This window comes from Entelurus aequoreus, linkage group LG27 (assembly GCF_033978785.1).
Source record: "Entelurus aequoreus isolate RoL-2023_Sb linkage group LG27, RoL_Eaeq_v1.1, whole genome shotgun sequence".
In the NCBI taxonomy this organism is placed as follows: domain Eukaryota; kingdom Metazoa; phylum Chordata; class Actinopteri; order Syngnathiformes; family Syngnathidae; genus Entelurus; species Entelurus aequoreus.
The window spans coordinates 19,287,536-19,306,787 of record NC_084757.1 but is presented as its reverse complement, the minus strand read 5'-3'; the positions used below and the strand labels follow the sequence as shown (position 1 = coordinate 19,306,787).

At 39.4% G+C, this 19,252-nt stretch overlaps 1 protein-coding gene across 1 annotated transcript in view; it reads left to right on the top strand.

Moving 5' to 3' along the window:
• The window catches only part of scyl3 (SCY1-like, kinase-like 3), a 35,350-nt gene that overhangs the window by 9,598 nt on the left and 6,500 nt on the right, over positions 1-19,252 (top strand). Inside the window, exons 3-13 of the mRNA XM_062039276.1 lie at positions 1,895-2,080; positions 2,168-2,281; positions 4,003-4,059; positions 4,139-4,241; positions 4,306-4,417; positions 4,505-4,582; positions 6,988-7,127; positions 7,213-7,391; positions 13,640-13,811; positions 13,882-14,040; positions 17,503-18,221. Of these exons, the coding sequence (XP_061895260.1) occupies positions 1,895-2,080; positions 2,168-2,281; positions 4,003-4,059; positions 4,139-4,241; positions 4,306-4,417; positions 4,505-4,582; positions 6,988-7,127; positions 7,213-7,391; positions 13,640-13,811; positions 13,882-14,040; positions 17,503-18,221 (2,019 nt within the window). The remainder of the gene's footprint in view (positions 1-1,894; positions 2,081-2,167; positions 2,282-4,002; positions 4,060-4,138; positions 4,242-4,305; positions 4,418-4,504; positions 4,583-6,987; positions 7,128-7,212; positions 7,392-13,639; positions 13,812-13,881; positions 14,041-17,502; positions 18,222-19,252) is intronic.

The window sequence follows — 19,252 nt, the reverse complement described above, 5'->3', positions numbered from 1 at the left end:
GTAAGAAAAGATTAAGCATTTTATTAACAAATATGATTTCCAGGCTTTCGCGGGCCACATAAAATAATGTGGCGGGCCAGATTTGGCCCCCGGGCCTTGAGTTTGACACATGTGCTCTATAGCGTCCTTGTTAGCGGCTAATGCCCCTCTTAGGGCTAAACAATTAATTGGATTTTGGTTTCGATTTCGATTATAAAAATTTGATGATCAAAAAAAAGTGCATGCAAATTCCTGAACTTGTGACGGTGAAACAGATGAGGAGCAAATGAGTGAAAAAAGAGCATGTCTGCTAGAAGTTTGGGATGTCACCATAGTTGCTACTTATTTGGCATAATGCTAGTATGCCTAATTAATAATCTCTAAACTCAACAAAAAAAGTATAAGACATATGATTTCCACGGTTACATGACCCCGGACAGAGTCATATAATCCACGGAATATCCCGGAAATTAACAATGATTTAAGTGAAAGGTTGTCAATGTGAGGAAGAGGGACAGTTGTTAGGAAAAATAATGTGTCCGTTAGTGTTCATTGATCCCCGACACACTCCATCGCCCTGCCCTAATCTATGGCAGTAAATTTGTGTCTTAATGTTGAGGTCGCAAAGGGAGATTTTGAGGACAGAAAGATATGTTTTGCAAGCGCAAAATTAAACTCAAGTGACAAAAAAAAAAAGGTTTGAGCGAATATAAATGTATTTTGTGCACAATAAAAGTGTTTACTTGTTTGCTGTTATCCATGATAACACTCAATAATTACTGCTGTCTGCAGTCAGACCGACACGCTCTGTAGCGCCCCCTCTCTTCCGCTCTCTCAACCTTATCCCATGCGTATTCAGCTTCTTTTTTTTTTATTTTTTTACACTCACTCAAATTTCTGCACTGTTATATTTGTGTCAAAAAGGCAACCAATCAGAGAACTGGATAAATGTACTCTCTGAGTGGATGTTTGGTCTCCAATGAGATCGCTTATGTTATCCCAGAAGCATTAGTTTGTGCCTCATGGCGTCAATTGTTGTGTCCCAGCCCATGCGGTCGAGGAAGTGTGGGTCCTGGAAAGAGTTGTTCAGTCACAGCAGTAGCGATATTAATTGGGACGGACTAGCCTTTGCAACACTTACTATAATATACTTAAAGCACTTATAGATACATTTACACAGTTTGTTCTGCTTTGACATAAAATATCAGTCAAAATTTTCCAAAGATGTATTGCGCCAATAAATGTGAGGATTTTTGCATTGACTTTAATTAAGAAACATTTTATAAAATGTTATTTGACACAAAAAGCACACACTATATGGTGGTAAAATAAGTGTAAATGGTAAAAAACTGAATTGAAAACAAAACGGAAAAACTTAATTTTATTGTTTTTTTTATATTGCTATTATTTAAATGTATTGTAACTATTATTATTATCTTAATTGTTACTATTTTTTTAATCTGTTTTTAATACTATTTAAAGTTTTAGTGGGACAATAAATACTAATGTTTTCAAAAATGAATAATCGTGTAATTAATCGTGATTACAATATCAATCAAAAATAATTATAGTGATTATTATTTTTGCCATAATCGTCCAGTCGTAGGGCCTACTCTCAATTGTTGTTGTGTTGATTTAAGGAAGTTATAAAATTCAATGCACTTTTTTTTTAAATTTTTGTTCATCAAAATTTAATTTTCAAAAAGGTAAAATCTAATTCACCTCAAATTCAACATTGTGTTCAAAATGAGAATAATATTGAAGGAAAAAGTCTGGCCCACAGTGCTTAGTGTTCTGAAAATGGGAATAGTTGAATAGCTCTGATGTTCGGTATTTTATAGGGTATAGCTACTGTTAGAGTGTGTGTTTAGCATTCTTTGCTATGCTAATACAATGGCACGCACACCTTCTGCAGCACCTGAAGACCCTACGGCACCCGTGCCTGCTGCGCTTCCTGTCCTGCTCAGTGCAGGAGGGCAGCATCCACCTGGTGACTGAGCGTGTAAAACCTCTGGAAGTACTGCTGGACAGCCTCTCCCCTGAAGAAATCTGTGCTGGAATCTACGACCTCTTGCAGGCGCTTGTCTTCCTGCACGAGAGGGTGAGTGATATTACACGCATCCTCCCATGCTAGTGACGGCTGGATTAGCCTTGTTACTGTTGCTGATCTGTCATCCTCATCCTTCAGGGTAAATCGAGCCACAACAATGTGTGCATCTCGTCCGTTTTTGTCAGTGAAGATGGACATTGGAAGCTAGGAGGGATGGAGACGGTCTGCAAGTTCTCTGAAGCAACCCCAGAAGTAAGGCTATATAAATAAACTTCAATTGATTGATAAATTGATGACCTCTAGCCATTTCCCAGCTGCACTGTTTGGTAGAAACATCTTCAAAACATGTGTCCAGCACTTTAAAGGGGAGCAGCTGTCTGATAATGTTCCTCTGTTCTGACTTATACATGTTGTTACACTGTTGAATACTCCTGTTAAAGAATGCCAAAGCATCAAATCATAAGGTTCCTGTGTAACCCGCCTAGTTCAGTCAGTGCTCTTTTTGTTCTGCCCGGGACTCGAACCTGGGTCGCCTGCATTAGAGACGGACATACTTACAGTATGTGGGCATTCTGGTATCTGCTGTCGGCCAGCATCTTGCCCCTCTTCTTTCTCGTTTCAGGCCATCCCAACTGCTCTAATGTCTATAGAATAAGTACTTAAGTGTTTATTAGTCCACATTTTACACAAGACTGTTTTGTCAACATGGACCAGTAAGTACCAACAGAGCTCTATGCTTAGCATTTTCAGTAGTAGGACCGGTGCCACTAAATGACAAAAATTAGTAGCACAGAAATATTTTTGTATCACAGAAACAATTTAGTAGCAATACGAAATGTCTTAAATGTGCCACATGTAGTAATGTGGCCAGAAATGTGCAATCACGGTCCAAATTCTGTAGTACTTTCCATGACTTCGGTTGCCAGTTACGAATCCGAATCCTACTCCAGGGAACTTCAAATGGCAATCGACGAATCCTACGCGAGAGAATACGTAGGTTTCTCTTGTTTATGCTTCTTGCAAGATGGTTTACTAAGTAATTATGCCACATTTTACTAATGTCGATTAGCCAATTGTATTTGTCGAGGTTGATTGGCAACACTAAATTGGCCCTAGTGTGTGAATGTGAGTGTGAATGTTGTCTGTCTATCTGTGTTGGCCCTGCAATGAGGTGGCGACTTGTCCAGGGTGTACCCCGCCTTCCGCCCGAATGCAGCTGAGATAGGCTCTAGCACCCCCCACGACTCCAAAAAGGGACAAGCAGTAGGAAATAGATGGATGGATAGTTACGCAGCAATATTTTAGTCGGGAGTCGGGACAGATTGTTGGCATTACTCTGCTAAAATGTCTACTTTGACCGCACGGACCACCATGGAAATATATTATGTTTAATAATATATTATATATTGCATAGGCCTGCTTTGATGGCAAGCCAAGGCCAAAAGTAAAATTACCGCCACATTTCGTTCAGCATAACTCCATTCTCTTCCATTTGCGCACATCAAAAGAGCATCATACACAAATACAAATAGACAGAGTAGACATTGAAAGGGTAAAAGCAACTAGATTTTTGGGTGTAATAATAGATGATAAAATTAACTGGAAATCTCATAAAAATATGCAACATAAGATGGCAAGAAATATTTCAATAATGATTTAATTCTTTTGACCATCACATTTATCACATCTGCTTACTTTGAGAACAAGTTTTTATCAAATTCCCTTCAACTGCACTCTGGATCTGAGAGCGCTTTATCAAGAATAAGCGCGCCACTCAAACTTGGTACCAACTTATTCCCACCTCTCTGTGATTACCAGGAATGTGGTTGCAACAATGAATATTCATTATGATGCAATACATAAAACTGTAATGGTTAAGTCAGTTTTCTGTGATCTGTCAAAATATATAAATCTTTGTTTGTGCGACTCAAAAGATTTTAGGCTCTTATGACATTTGATGCTTTTCTTCTCAGTTTCTTGCAAGCATTCAGAATGTGAGAGAGGCTGGCTTTGTTCCTCCAGAAGAGCAGGTTAGCGTACTAAGCTCGTAATAAAAATAAATGTGTTGTTGACAAGTTCTAGAATGAAAGATCAATGTATTGTTAACAGGTGGACGGCTTTAAAATTCTTCCAGACAAACATGCTCACTCTCGAGACTGTTACTCTTTCGGCTCCATGCTGGAGGCCCTCCTTCCTCTCTTAAATGGTTATGGTGAGTAAAAGTGGCGTTGATAAAGACTACGTACGTCTTATCCTAAAGTTGTTTCTCTGTGCAGTGTCACAGGAGCTGTCCGACAGTCTGATAAAGACCCTGCAGGCGGGCCCGCTGAACTCTGACCCCGTATGTCGGCCTCCCCTCAGATCCCTGCTGACTCATGATTTTTTCAGGTGCGAGTGCTTGTTTTATTTGCCGTCGTCAGATCAGGCTGCAAACGTATTTGTTGTGACACACAGCACGCATGTTCATGTGCACAGGAACGACTTTCTGGATGTGGTCAACTTTCTGACCAGCCTTACTCTGAAGACAGAGGAAGAAAAAAACGAGTTTTTCAAGTGAGAAAACCTTTGTTGTCGTTGTGATAAAGTATATTCTCACATAGTTACCATTATTTACTCAGTTGCAGAGAGTAATTGTTAAATTTTATTACATATTTTCTAAATTATCTTTTGTGTTTGTACATAAGCATGATATTTAAAAAGGTTAATATTTTCATATATTTTTATGCAAAAAATACTAATAATGCTTATGCCTGTGACTATTCTCATTCATCCAGCTCATTGTATTATCAGGACCCCTGGACTGGTGCAGTATTTATTGTATTTATCCTCTACAAAAGGGCACATGCCCAGACAATAACAGTTTGGCCATATTGTGGTGTAAAGCGACAGAAGTGGCACCTCTACCAGTACAACAACAGTTGTTAAAATGGAATCACCCTGGTTAGCGTTTCATTTAGTTGTATTACATGATACCTTTTAAGTGCCCCCTTGAACAATGGTAGAGCATGTCTGAGCAGGTCCCCTCTTGTAGAGGATAAATACTTTGGATCCTGCAACAGACCCTCAGACTGGAGCAGTCCTAAGTCTGTGAGTATGGACTGATGAAGCCTGCTTGGATGAGAGGCAATCTGAACAGTCCATTTGCGATCGGTTCAATGCCCTGGAAAGTAATAATACGTATGGAAATAACATGTGTGAAAAGGAATGCAGGCCTCGAATTTTAACTTTTTAAGATGCTGTATCGAGGACAGATCCATTAAGAGTTTGAGCAGAAATATGTCATATAGGAATTAACTATACACAATAAAACATTAACACAATGCTGGTTTTTGAAGTAATACATTTGTGACATGAAAAAAACACAAGTAATGTATAAAAACCTTGTGTTTACTTTTTAATATGACACCTCACATCAATCGTTCAGTTCGATGAGATGACAAAACATTTGAGCTAGTGTTGATGTTATTTGAACACTGATACAGTTTGCAGTTAAATAAAGGAGGAGTGAACATCCCAGTCAACGGACTAAAGACTTTATAAACAAGTTGTGACAACGTTCACGACACATCGCCTGCTGCAAAAAATCAAATAGTTTTCTCCTTCGCTGTATACTTTTAGTGTGGGGACAAGTGCGCCTGTCTCCGATATTGTCCACACCTGTCTCCATCTAAAGAGCGCAGTGTGCTCTTAAACGGACGGCGGGAAGCGAGGGAAAATGACGTTAAACCAAGCGCTTGGCTCCGTTTACTCCGAGGGGAAATCTCCGGAGCAACGTCCTTGTCCATGATTATCAAGCCAAACGACGCTAGTGCGCATGCGCCTTACTTCGTGTTGCCTAAAATGCGTTTTTCGGTAATTAAAACATTAGACTAGGGATGTCCGATAATGGCTTTTTGCCGATATCCAATATTCCGATATTGTCCAACTCTTTAATTACCGAAACCGATATCAACCGATACCGATATCAACCGATATATGCAGTCGTGGAATTAACACATTATTATGCCTAATTTGGACAACCAGGTATGGTGAAGATAAGGTACTTTTTTTTAAAATTAGTAAAATAAGATAAATAAATTAAAAACATTTTCTTGAATAAAAAACAAAGTACAACAATATAAAAACAGTTACATAGAAAATAGTAAAATTAACTGTTAAAGGTTAGTACTATTAGTGGACCAGCAGCACGCACAATCATGTGTGCTTACGGACTGTATCCCTTGCAGACTGTATTGATATATATTGATATATAATGTAGGAACCAGAATATTAATAACAGAAAGAAACAACTCTTTTGTGTGAATGAGTGTAAATGGGGGAGGGAGGTTTTTTGGGTTGGTGCACTAATTGTAAGTGTATCTTGTGTTTTTTATGTTGATTTAATAAAAAAAAAAACAAAAAAAAAAACCTGATACCGATAATAAAAAAAAAGATACCGATAATTTCCGATATTACATTTTAACGCATACATCTCTACATTAGACAGTCTGGAATTTTATCGCAAATTATCATTATACCGTTTACTGTTATATCCCTCCTCCATTAACAAGAAAAAAAATCAAGGGCGGTCACGGCGTGTTCTTGCCGCAGATGTTGGTCATTTTTTTAGGGCTTACGGCAATTGACGAGGGTGAGTTGCCGTGGTTAAATTGAAGCCCTGGTAATGTATAATATTTTATGACCTATTATTATTATTTTCCAGTTGTTAACATTCTTTTGTCAATCTTGAAATGTTAAGTGTATTTTCCATGCAGTGGCACTTTTTCTTTGGTTGGTAGTGGTCAGTGTCAGTCATTTTACAAGTAATTACAGCCACTCGAGGGTGTTTATTTAATCATGTGGAAGCTTGACGCAGGGATTATTATGGTCAAAGCGTCTATTGGAATACAGGCCATTACTTGAGGACTTACAAACATCGGTCTTTATAGTAACTTGGATCTGTTTTTGTGTGCGCGCAGGTTTCTCCTCGACCGAGTCCAGAACCTCCCAGAGGAGCTAATTGCTGCACGTCTTGTCCCCAATCTCCTCAACTCCCTGGTATTTGCCGAGCCAATGGCCGTCAAAAGCTTCTTGCCACATCTCCTGAAGCCAAAGAAGGGTAAGATAAGTGGACTCCGGCAGCAGCGTGACACGACAAAAAAACTCCCTAGTACATAAGCTTCTCTTCATGTGTGCTCGCACAGATACTGGTAGCGATGAATGCCTGCTGTCTGTGGCTCTTTACCGCAAACACGTCATCCCCCAGCTCCTCAAACTCTTCAAAGTCAACGAGGAGCACATGAGGATTGTGCTCTTAGCCCACCTGCACATCTACGCACAGTTCTTCTCCTACGATGAGCTGAAGATTCAGATCCTACCTCAGGCAAGTACAGTAAAACCTCTATTTACAAAGGAGTGATCAGTGACACTTTTGCGTCAATCACTTGTCCGTTTGGTTGTGGTTTATTTATTTCAAACATGCTATACAGCTGGGCGGAAATTTTACTATTATTTCATCAAATTTGAATGGATTTTAGGTGCAAAATGTGATGAAAGGGTAGAAATTACTATTCGCACTTGCGACAGCTGTTGTTTTTCAAGTCTATTTTTAGGCGCGTTTGAAAGTAAATTTGTCGCACAGTACAGCCCTGACCAATTTGGATTAGCTGCTAAACCCGGATGAAAAAAAAAGAGGCCACCATAGTCACGTTACTACTTGGTTTCAGGAACCACGAAAGAATGTACGAATCGTAGGATGAAGTGTTATTTTCATCAAACTGCGGCATGTGCGCAGTACGTGAGACATTAAGTGAGATCAATGCTAGTAAAAGTAGATATTTTTTTGATTGATTTGGCATCTTGCGCCACAAAATGTGTACCTAATGTTGCCTCTATTTGCGACCTTACAAACCTTTACCTACCGCCAAATATGTCTGTGTGCGAACCATGTCTCGGCGTACGAATGCTTCATTCATCCATCCATCCATCCATTTTCACTCTGCATTCATTCATTTTGCATGCCGCTTGAAGACATGATGACATCATTCCTGTGCATGCGGGCACGGCCATTTTGAAGAGGCAGGTCTCCCTACGTCACATCCTGTTTACATCCTGTACACAAGGGCACAGCCTTTTCGAAGTTTCTGATGTTTATTTCCACAATTGTCACAACTTGCGCCGGTCAGAGCTGTGTCAGCCTGTCTTAGAGATCACTTTGTGTGATCAGGAATGCTTTAAAATGTGTCCAAACTGTGTAGATTCTGGTTGCTAGACAACTGCTTTGAGCTACACTGCAAAAACTGAAATCTAAGTAAGATTAAATATCTCAAATAAGGGTGATATTTGCTTATTTTAGTTTTTAGTTTAGTCTTTATTTGAAGGGACAATGCACAGAAACTTTAAGTTCAAAGACCGATATGTTCTGTACCAGATTATAGCTAAATAGCTAATTTCCATCTGCAGTCCCTGGCTACCTAAATCAAAGGGATACAAAAATCATGCAATAAACTTATGACAATAAAATCATACTATAGCATGTAATCAAATTAAGAAAAGTCATAAAAAGCCCTTTCATGGACACATACTTAATATACAATACAACCACACCTCATTTACATCATCACAAAGACAATACATGCTCTTGTTCACATCTGTCATCATTTGTAAAAACAACCATGATTTTAACAGACACACCATACAATTTACAACAAAAATGCTCTCATGGATAAATATAATACACATTAAGTTGATGTGTCAAACATAGTGCCCACCTTAGTGACCGTGTGAGCAGCTGTGATTTCTCCAAAGCCACTTTTTAACTTCAATTGTGAATGAAGAATAATCTGTTGGACTTTTCAAGTTTGTTGTGAGGTCGTTCCATTCCTATATGGCTTTATATGAAAAGGCTGATTGTGCAAAATATGTTTTACATCTGGGTACGTTACACTGCCCCCTGGTGGAGGCTCGTGTGTTTCTAGTTGTCACAGCAGATGTAAACTGGACAAAGTGCTTGAGTGGCGCTGGTGCAGTGTTATTTAGGATTCGATGGGCCATTTGTATTGATGCTAATCTTTGAATGTTAGCTAAATTTAAGAATCTATATTTTTGGAGAACTAAACAGTGATGGTGGTGTTGTGGTTTTCAGTCAAGGATTTTGAGCAATTGTTTGTGCAAACTTTCCAATGGCCTTGGTGTCATTTTGCTTGCCTGCGAACAACATGTTATAATAAATGATAAATGGGTTATACTTGTATAGCGCTTTTCTACCTTCAAGGTACTCAAAGCGCTTTGACAGTATTTCCACATTTACCCATTCACACACACATTCATACACTGATGGCGGGAGCTGCCATGCAAGGCGCTAACCAGCAGCCATCAGAGGCAAAGGGTGAAGTGTCTTGCCCAAGGACACAACGGACGTGACTAGGAAGGTAGAAGGTGGGAATTGAACCCCAGTAACCAGCAACACCCCGATTGCTGGCACAGCCACTCTACCAACTTCGCCACGCCGTCCCTATGTTGTACAATAATAAAAACGAGACACAATCATTGCATTAAAATAATGTCTGATAAGATAATTCTTCTCACTAAGCAGATTTTATGTTAGTGTTTTACTTGTTTTAAGGGTTTTAATCCTAAATGATCTCAGTAAGATATTACAGCTTGTTGCTGAGATTTTATGACCTATATTGAGTAAAACATGCTTGAAACTAGAATATCAACTGATGCAAAGCTGTGTCATTAACACTCACAAAACTACTTTTTTAAAGTAATAATTTCTTACTTCAAGCATGAAAAATATAATCATGATGCCGAGCGCATGTCATTATGTCAAGATAATGGCACTAGCATTTACTTAATTTAAGAATATTTTTCAACATATTGAGCAAAAAGGTCTCATTTTTTTTCTACCAAGAAAAGTGCACTTGTTATTAGTGAGAATATACTTATTTTAAGGTATTTTTGGGTTCATTGAGGTTAGCTAATCTTACTTGTTTTGGAAAGTCTTGACAAGCCGAATTTTATTGTTCTATTGGCGGATAATTTTTGGATTTTTTATTTTATTTTTATTTTTTTTAACACTGACTTTTTGCAGTGTAGCGTCTTAGCTCGTTAGCTTCCGGCTTGTGGCACCTTCAGTTTGAGGATTTTATCAGCGGCTTTGTTCTGCAGAATCTCTTTAATTATGATGAGATTGAAAAATATGTCACAGCGGACCTTTATTACAGCCAAGGAGAAGGCACTACCGGGACACAAGCGATAAAGCAGGCTTTTACAGCAGGCGGCCCGTAGGCCACATCCTGCGTGTCAGAGCTTTTCATTTGGCTCGTCGAACATCACCCAAATAAGCTGGATGAAACCATTCAAACTGGGGTTGCTCATGTAGGCAGTACTCCAACCACCCCGCAGGGGGCAAAAGCGCAGCATATGTGGGCTCAGTAGAAGAAGACTGCTTATATCTTTCTTTCTTTCTTTAGTTTATTTCGAACATGAACACACTTACATCATAATACATCACACAATTTCATATCATTTCATTTTACATCATGCCCGAAAAGGAGTAGGAAGAAGCAAAGCTTATTTAATCCTACCCCTTTCCCACTTCAAAGCGTTTACAAATATATAGAATAATTTACTGACCTTTTTATATAATAAAATAACATCTATGAATTAGTATACACAACAGTTTTGTAATATGTAATTAATTAATTCAGTCATTATTAACATACTGAGATGAAGAATATCTTATTTTCAATAAGGTTGGAAGTATTTATCATAATTCTTCTTCTTTGTACTTTGTAAGCACTATTATTTTGAACAACCTCTTAAACTGGATCATATCAGTACAATTTGTAACTTCTTTACTTAATCCATTCCATAATTTAATTCCACATACTGATATGCTAAAAGTTCTAAGTGTTGTACGTGCATATAAATGTTTTAAATATTTTTTTCCTCTTAGGTTATATTTCTCCTCTTTAGTTGAGAAGAATTGTTGTACATTCTTTGGTAGCTGACTTTTAACAACGACTGTAAAACAAAGTATAAATGTTCTGCCCTGAGCAAATGCATGAGTTATTGTTTCCTGTCAGACCTTTTAAGTGACGGAAACTGGGTGCCAGACAAGCTGCAACAACGGTAGAAATCGTAGCGTGTAAGCTTCATCACAAAACTTGGTCAGATCTTTAAGTAAATATTGTGCATCAAGATATTTAGTTTTGTATTGAAATTGCTTTCTTTGTGGAGTCTTTTGTATTCGTGGTCGTGTTTTTTGTCTTGAGAGTAGCTCTAGCGATCAAAGCCCGTTCAATACATGCAGCGCTAAATTTGATCAGTAGAGGGCGACAACGCTACACCTTAGGTTTAATTGTGATGAGTCACATACATTATATGCAATGCATAAACATCTGTATTTTATTGTGTGAATGTATTAACACTAAACTTTCTATTTTAATCATGTAAAATGCACAATAGACCTCGTACTTTTGTAATGTTTGGTTTGTTTATATTTTCAGTCTTACAAAACTAAATGTAGGAAGAATTGTAAAGAAATACAACTGAGGAAGAAAAATAATTCAAAAGAAGGAACATCAATCTGTTTCTTCGTGCTGTTAACTACTTGTTTTGCTGCACACGCTGGAATTGAGTAGCGAGGGCATAATAATGAATTTATTGACAGAACAGTGTGAGAGCGTATGTATTAATTTGGTAAAAGTAAACGCAGTCCCCAAGGAATATGCCTTGCGGAGGCATTTACTGACGAAACATCCACATTTCGATGTCCGGCCCCTGAGCTCTCTGGCTCTTGAAGCTACGTCTCTCTTCATTATGTAGTTGAGTAGCCCTGCGATAAAGGATCGCCTCACACTGCTAGTTTGTGCTAACGCAAGCGGTGATTACATGAAGCCACTGCTCTTTTATCACTCAGAAACTCCCAGAGAGCTCAACAATCCCACAAATATTCACAGACACACGGTAAAAATGTTTGTTTTTTCCAGCAACGTGGTGGTTAACGTTTTGGAGCGCACCAACGAGACTCAAGTGTGTGTCTGCCTGTGTTAAAGGCCTACTGAAACCCACTACTACCGACCACGCAGTCTGATAGTTTATATATCAATGATGAAATCTTAACATTGCAACACATGCCAATACGGCCGGGTTAGATTAGTAAAGTGCAATTTTAAATTTCCCGCGAAATATTCTGCTGAAAACGTCTCGGTATGATGACGTCTGCACGTGACGTCACGGATTGTGCGGACATATTGGGACACCATTGTGGCCAGCTATTAAGTCGGCTGTTTTCATCGCAAAATTCCACAGTATTCTGGACATCTGTGTTGGTGAATATTTTGCAATTTGTTTAATGAACAATGAAGACAGCAAAGAAGAAAGCTGTAGGTGGGATCGGTGTATTAGCGGCTGGCTACAGCAACACAACCAGGAGGACTTTGAGTTGGATAGCAGACGCGCTACCGTGAGTACAGCTTTGGCTTCCAAACATTTGATTGCTTGCCCGTACGTGCGTGCCGCTATGTGCATGTCACGTACGTAACTTTGGGGAAATATATGTGCTGTATGAACTTTACGGAGGTGAACGGTACTTTGGGCTGTGGGATTGAGTGTGTTGTGCGGGTGTTTGATTTGTATTGGTGGGTTATATGGACGGGAGGGGGGAGGTGTTTGTTATGCGGATTAATTTGTGGCATATTAAATATAAGCCTGGTTGTGTTGTGGCTAATAGAGTATATATATGTCTTGTGTTTATTTACTGTTTTAGTCATTCCCAGCTGAATATCAGGTCCCACCCGCCTCTCACAGCATCTTCCCTATCTGAATCGCTTCCACTGCCCTCTAATCCTTCACTCTCACTTTCCTCATCCACAAATCTTTCATCCTCGCTCAAATTAATGGGGAAATCGTCGCTTTCTCGGTCCGAATCGCTCTTGCTGCTGCCGGCCATGATTGTAAACAATGTGCAGATGTGAGGCGCTGTGACCTGTGACGTCACGCTACTTCCGGTACAGGCAAGGCTTTTTTTATCAGCGACCAAAAGTTGCGAACTTTATCGTCGATGTTCTCTACTAAATCATTTCAGCAAAAATATGGCAATATCGTGAAATTATCAAATATGACACATAGAATGGACCTGCCATCCCCGTTTAAATAAGAAAATTTAATTTCAGTAGGCCTTTAATCTTGCTGTAATGTTGTTGTGTTGTTGGATAAAAAATAGATTGTTGAGCCATTACCCCCTTATGTCGGTTTCACTAAACTTTTGTCAAGGCTAGAACTATTATTCATGTTTATATTGTTTCTTATGGGAAACTCTGCTTCACTATATGAACTTTTCGGTTTACGAACCATGTTTAGGAACCCATTAAGTTTGTCAATCGAGGTTCCACTGTATCTTTACTGTAAACACTTTAGATGCCCAGAATTAATGTAAAAATCATGTGTCTATATCATAAAGTCAAGCATTTAAGAACAATAGTCGCCATCAATGTACTGAGAATAAATACATGTTTTCTGGCATGTGGATGTTATACATGCACTCTACATTTGACAAGTATGATTTTGTGCATAGGAAAGTAACTTGAGTCAATCTGTTTGTCGTTTCCTGTTTGGCTGCAGATTTTGCTCGGAATGAGAGACACAAACGATGCTCTGGTTGCCATGACGCTGCAGAGTCTGGCTGTGCTTGTTCCTCTGCTCGGAGCTCACGTGGTGGTTGGAGGAGAGAGAACTAAGGTCTTTAAACGCACCACCCCCAAATTTACCAGATCTGCTGAGGCCACCCCAGAAAGTAAGTTCATGAACGGACACCAACACAAAGCAGAAATGGGTTTGAACTTATTGCTTTTATTTTTTTGCAGCATCACCCATCCATATTGTTGGAGACTCACACCCTCAGATGGCACAACCATCAAAAGTTTTGAATTTGTTCCCCAGACCACCAGGAACTGGAAACCCCATCAAAGGCAACACAGGAAGCTTTTTGGGGAAAATAAATTACCAGCTGGAACCAAAATTAGGTATGACAAAGGATGGCCATAAAATACAGCGGGGAAAATACTAATTAGGTATTTAATGATATGAAAATTTCATATCACGGTTTTTGTTGAATGTGCTCACAAAGTACTTATGCACACACTGAAATCTTTTGATTGTCTTTTTAAATAACTTAAACAAATGGACACACTATTCGAAAATCCAGTGATAGTGCTTTGTCTTAGTATTTTATCTGTTTTAATGACAAAGCTTTTATTGTTTTAAATATTGGCTTATACTGTAGCAGAGTTATTTAAATGAATTGTGCATAAAAAATACAATGTATTATTATTATTAGGGCTGCAACAACTAATCGATTCAAATCCATTATAAAAATAGTTGGCGATTAATTTAGTCATCGATTCGTTGGATCTATGCTATGCGCATGTGCAGAGGCATTTTTTTATTGCTTTTTAAAAAAAAAAAATTTTATTTATTTTTTTTATAAACCTTTATTTATAAACTGCAACATGTACAAACAGCTGAGAAACAATAATCAAAATAAGTATGGTGCCAGTATGCTGGTTTTTTTCAATAAAATACTGGAAAGGATAGAAATGTAGTTTGTCTCTTTTATCCGATTATTAATCGAAGTAATAATCAACAGATTAATCGCAGCCCTAATTATTATCCATCCATTTTCTACAGATTGTCCCTTTTGTGGTGCTGGAGCCTATCCCAGCTGCATTCAGGCGGAATGCGGGGTACACCCTGGACAAGTTGCCACCTTATCGCAGGGCCAACACAGACAGATAACATTAAAAAAAACGCCAGATAATATGTCTTACCTTATACACACACCATAATAATACTCGTATGTTTAATGCGCCGACAATCCATCAAGCGGTGCGGCTTCATAGCTTACCAAAGTCGTACTAAAACATTTTGATGGATTTTTGAGCGCCGTGTGTAATGTTCTATATTTTCAACGGAACATTTAAAATGTTGGTGTTGTTTACTTGAGTCATATTGCAGTCTACATGTATCTCTTATGTTTGACTGCCATTTACTGGCCACACTTATCATTACACTATGTACCAAATAAAAGAGCTTCGAGGTCGGTAAGCAAAACTAAACTTATTCCTTACATTAGGCGCACCGGGTTATAAGGCGCACTGTCGAGTTTCGAGGGAAAAAAAATATTTTAAGTGCGACTTATAGTCCGGAAAATAAGGTAAGTCATTTGTAGAACACTGGTTACTAATGCATTTTCACCGGTCACTTTGCTTCTAACTAGAGATGTCCGATATTATCGGCCAATAAGTGCTTTAAAATGTAATATCGGAAATTATCGGTATCGGTTTCAAAAAGTAAAATGTATGGCTTTTTAAAATGCCGCTGTTCGGAGTGGTACACGGACGTAGGGAGAAGTACAGAGCACCAATTAACCTTAAAGGCACTGCCTTTCGTGCCGGTCCAATCACATAATACCTACGGCTTTTCACACACACAAGTGAATGCCATGCATACTTGGTCAACAGCCATACAGGTCACACTGAGGGTGGCCGTATAAACAACTTTAACACTGTTACAAATATGAGCCACACTGTGAACCCACACCAAACAAGAATGACAAACAATTTTGGGAGAACATCCGCACCGTAACACAACATAAACACAACAGAACAAATACCCAGAACCCCTTGCAGCACTAACTCTTCCGGGACGCTACAATATACACCCCCCGCTACCCCCCACCCAACCCCGCCCACCTCAACCTCCTCATGCTCTCTCAGGGAGAGCATGTCCCAAATTCCAAGCTGCTGTTTTGAGGCATGTTTAAAAAAAAATATGCACTTTGTGACTTCAATAATAAATATGGCAGTGCCATGTTGGCATTTTTTTTCCATAACTTGAGTTGATTTATTTTGGAAAACCTTGTTACATTGTTTAATGCATCCAGCGGGGCATCACAACAAAATTAGCCATAATAATGTGTTAATTCCACGACTGTATATATCGGTATCGGTTGATATCGGAATCGGTAATTAAGAGTTGGACAATATCGGAATATCGGATATCGGCAAAAAAGCCATTATCGGACATCTCTACTTCTAACTCTGTTGACATTATTACCAGAATCTCCCTTGTAGTTCTGGCCTGGTCCCACACCTTTCTCAACCATTTTTAGCTCACCAAATAAAATCTTATAAGATGCTCCAGAGCGAAGCCGATTGACTGTTATTTTGTATTTCTTCCATTTATCAATTATTACGCCAACCGTGGTCGCTTTCTCAAAAAGCTTCATGTTAATGGTCTTGCAGTGCATTCCAGTCTTGTGCAGGTTTACAAGGGTCCTATATTTTATAGGAAATATACATAATTAATATTTTTCGGTTATACAAAACTGACTAGAAGAAACTAGAGATGTCCGATAATGGCTTTTTTGCCGATATTCTGATACTGTCCAACTCTTGATTACTGATTCCGATATCAACCGATACCGATATATACAGTCATGGAATTAACACATTATTATGCCTAATTTTGTTATAATGCCCCGCTGGATGCATTAAACAATGTAACAAGGTTTTCCAAAATAAATCAACTCAAGTTATGGAAAAAAATGCCAACATGGCACTGCCATATTTATTATTGAAGTCACAAAGTGCATTATTTTTTTTTAACATGCCTCAAAACAGCAGTTTGGAATTTGGGACATGCTCTCCCTGAGAGAGCATGAGGAGGTTGAGGTGGGCAAGGTTGGTGGGGGGGGGGGGGGGGGGGGGGGGGGGGGGGAATAGCGGGGGTGTATATTGTAGTGTCCCGGAAGAGTTAGTGCTGGGGTTCTGGGTATTTGTTCTGTTGTGTTTATGTTGTGTTATGGTGCGGATGTTCTCACGAAATGTGTTTGTCATGCTTGTTGGGTGTGGGTTCACAGTGTGGCGCATATTTGTAACAGTGTTAAAGTTGTTTATACGGCTACCCTCAGTGTGACCTGTATGGCTGTTGACCAAATATGCATTGCATTCACTTGTGTGTGTGAAAAGCCGTAGATATTATGTGATTGGGCCGGCACGCAAATGCAGTGCCTTTAAGGTTTATTGGCGCTCTGTCCTTCTCCCTACGTCCGTGTACCACTCCGTACAGCAGCGTTTTAAAAAGTCATACATTTTACTTTTTGAAACAGATACCGATAATTTCCGAACCGATACCGATAATTTCCGATATTACATTTTAAAGCATTTATCGGCCGATAATATCGGCAGCCCGATATTATCGGACATCTCTAGAAGAAATTAAAAAGTATATTAACAAGAACACGTAACAATCCTTTTTGGGCTACTGAATGCAGTGTTGTTCTCCAGCCTGGCAAAACCAATGCATCTGTTTCACGGTTTTAATGACAATTTGTTCATTTTCAACATCATCATTTTAAGGTATTCCTCCAAAAACAAAAAGTTATTTTACATTTATAATTTGATTTCCTATCTTTTTGTTTACAGGCATCAGTAAAGATATGTCGCTGCCTTTGAATGGCTTCCGTAAGGGCGGTGACATGGAGTCTTACAGCACAGAGGAGCCAGCACACACCCTCAAAGGCCCTGTGGCGGACTGGCCCGACTGGAGTGACGCAGACGAGGGCGAGGACCGAAAAAGCGAGCCAGTCCAGATCCTCATTGAGGCCTCGGGGAGACCGGCACCAGTCATCAGAACACACCAAAGCGCGGAAGAAGACGAGCCTTGGGATGACTTTGAGGACACTGAAGCCACCTCCGAGTCCTCTCCTGCCGCTCCACCATCAGACCCCGTCATGTTTACAACTCCACCCGTGAAACACGCCACCGAACCTCTAAGACTGGGATTGTCCAAACATCTAAAACTGAGCTCAATGACGCGACCGTCCAATCAAAGCAAGACGGCATCGTCATTTGACACTATTTGGACTCAAGAGGAGAGCACCGCTGACCTTCACCCGGCAGGGCCTCAGAAACACAGAAATGTCGGAGGTCTTGGGGAGGAGTTCACCATTAAAGTGAAGAAGAAGCCACAAGTTGACCCAGAGCTGGATTTGTTTGCGGACATGGTGCCGGACATCAAGTTGTCGTCCCCGGCTCTGTTGACACCAGGAGACAGAGGTGATGCAGGACGGACAGCAGAAAACTCAGCCTTTGACACAACAACAACGCTCTCTGCCAAGTTTGCAGCTGCCAGTGTGACCGAGGTGAGTCTTCCTGGTTTTTTTGTACGCTTTAATATATACAGTACAGGCCAAAAGTTTGGACACACCTCCTCAATCAATGCGTTTTCTTTATTTTCATGACTATTTACATTGTAGATTGTCACTGAAGGCATCAAAACTATAAATGAACACGTGGAGTTATGTACTTAACAAAAAAAGGTGAAATGACTAAAACATTCTTTTTATATTGTAGTTTCTTCAATATAGCCACCCTTTGCTCTGATTACTGTTTTGCACACTTTTGGCATTCTCTCGATGAGCTTCAAGCACACCTGTGGAGTAGAGATGCGCGGATAGGCAATTATTTCATCCGCAACCGCATCACAAAAGTCGTCATCCACCCGAACCCACATTTTATCAAAACCACACCCACCCGCCATCCGCCCGTTGTTATATATCTAATATAGACGATGTAAGGCATTAGTGAGGTTAGAAGCTTTTGCCTATTAAAGAAAGGAGACTGATCCAATGCAGCAGAGACATTCAATGCGTGCCACGCATTAGTGGCTAAGATATATTAATGCGTGATAATATTATTTATCATTATAATATTATTGTCATTTCCATTAAGAAAGTGTTGACTATTGTTGCCAATGCCCTCAGATCAGAAGTGCGTTCCTCACACTTTGTGTGCGCAGTTGCAGCAAGCAGAACGATGCTTTTAAGAAGTTTTAGAAAGACTAGGCCTATATTTTCGTTAGGTAAAAAAAAATGTTCTGAATTTATTCCAATCAATATTAACTTGTTAACGTTATAATACTGAAATAGGGACGAGGGCGGGGTGCACAGTGAAACAGTGAACAATTTTGCGACAAAGATGAACCTTTATTGATTGATCTGCAGCCATGACAAAATATCAGACAATCTCCATTGTCAACGACAGGCAGGAAAATAAAGATAAACACATAGCCTATGTTGTAGGCATAGGCATAGGCTCATATGTTTTTAAGTTGAAAAAAAAAAAAAAAAAAAAAAATGTGCCTCATAAGCCTTAGGCTGTCAATCACGCGCAC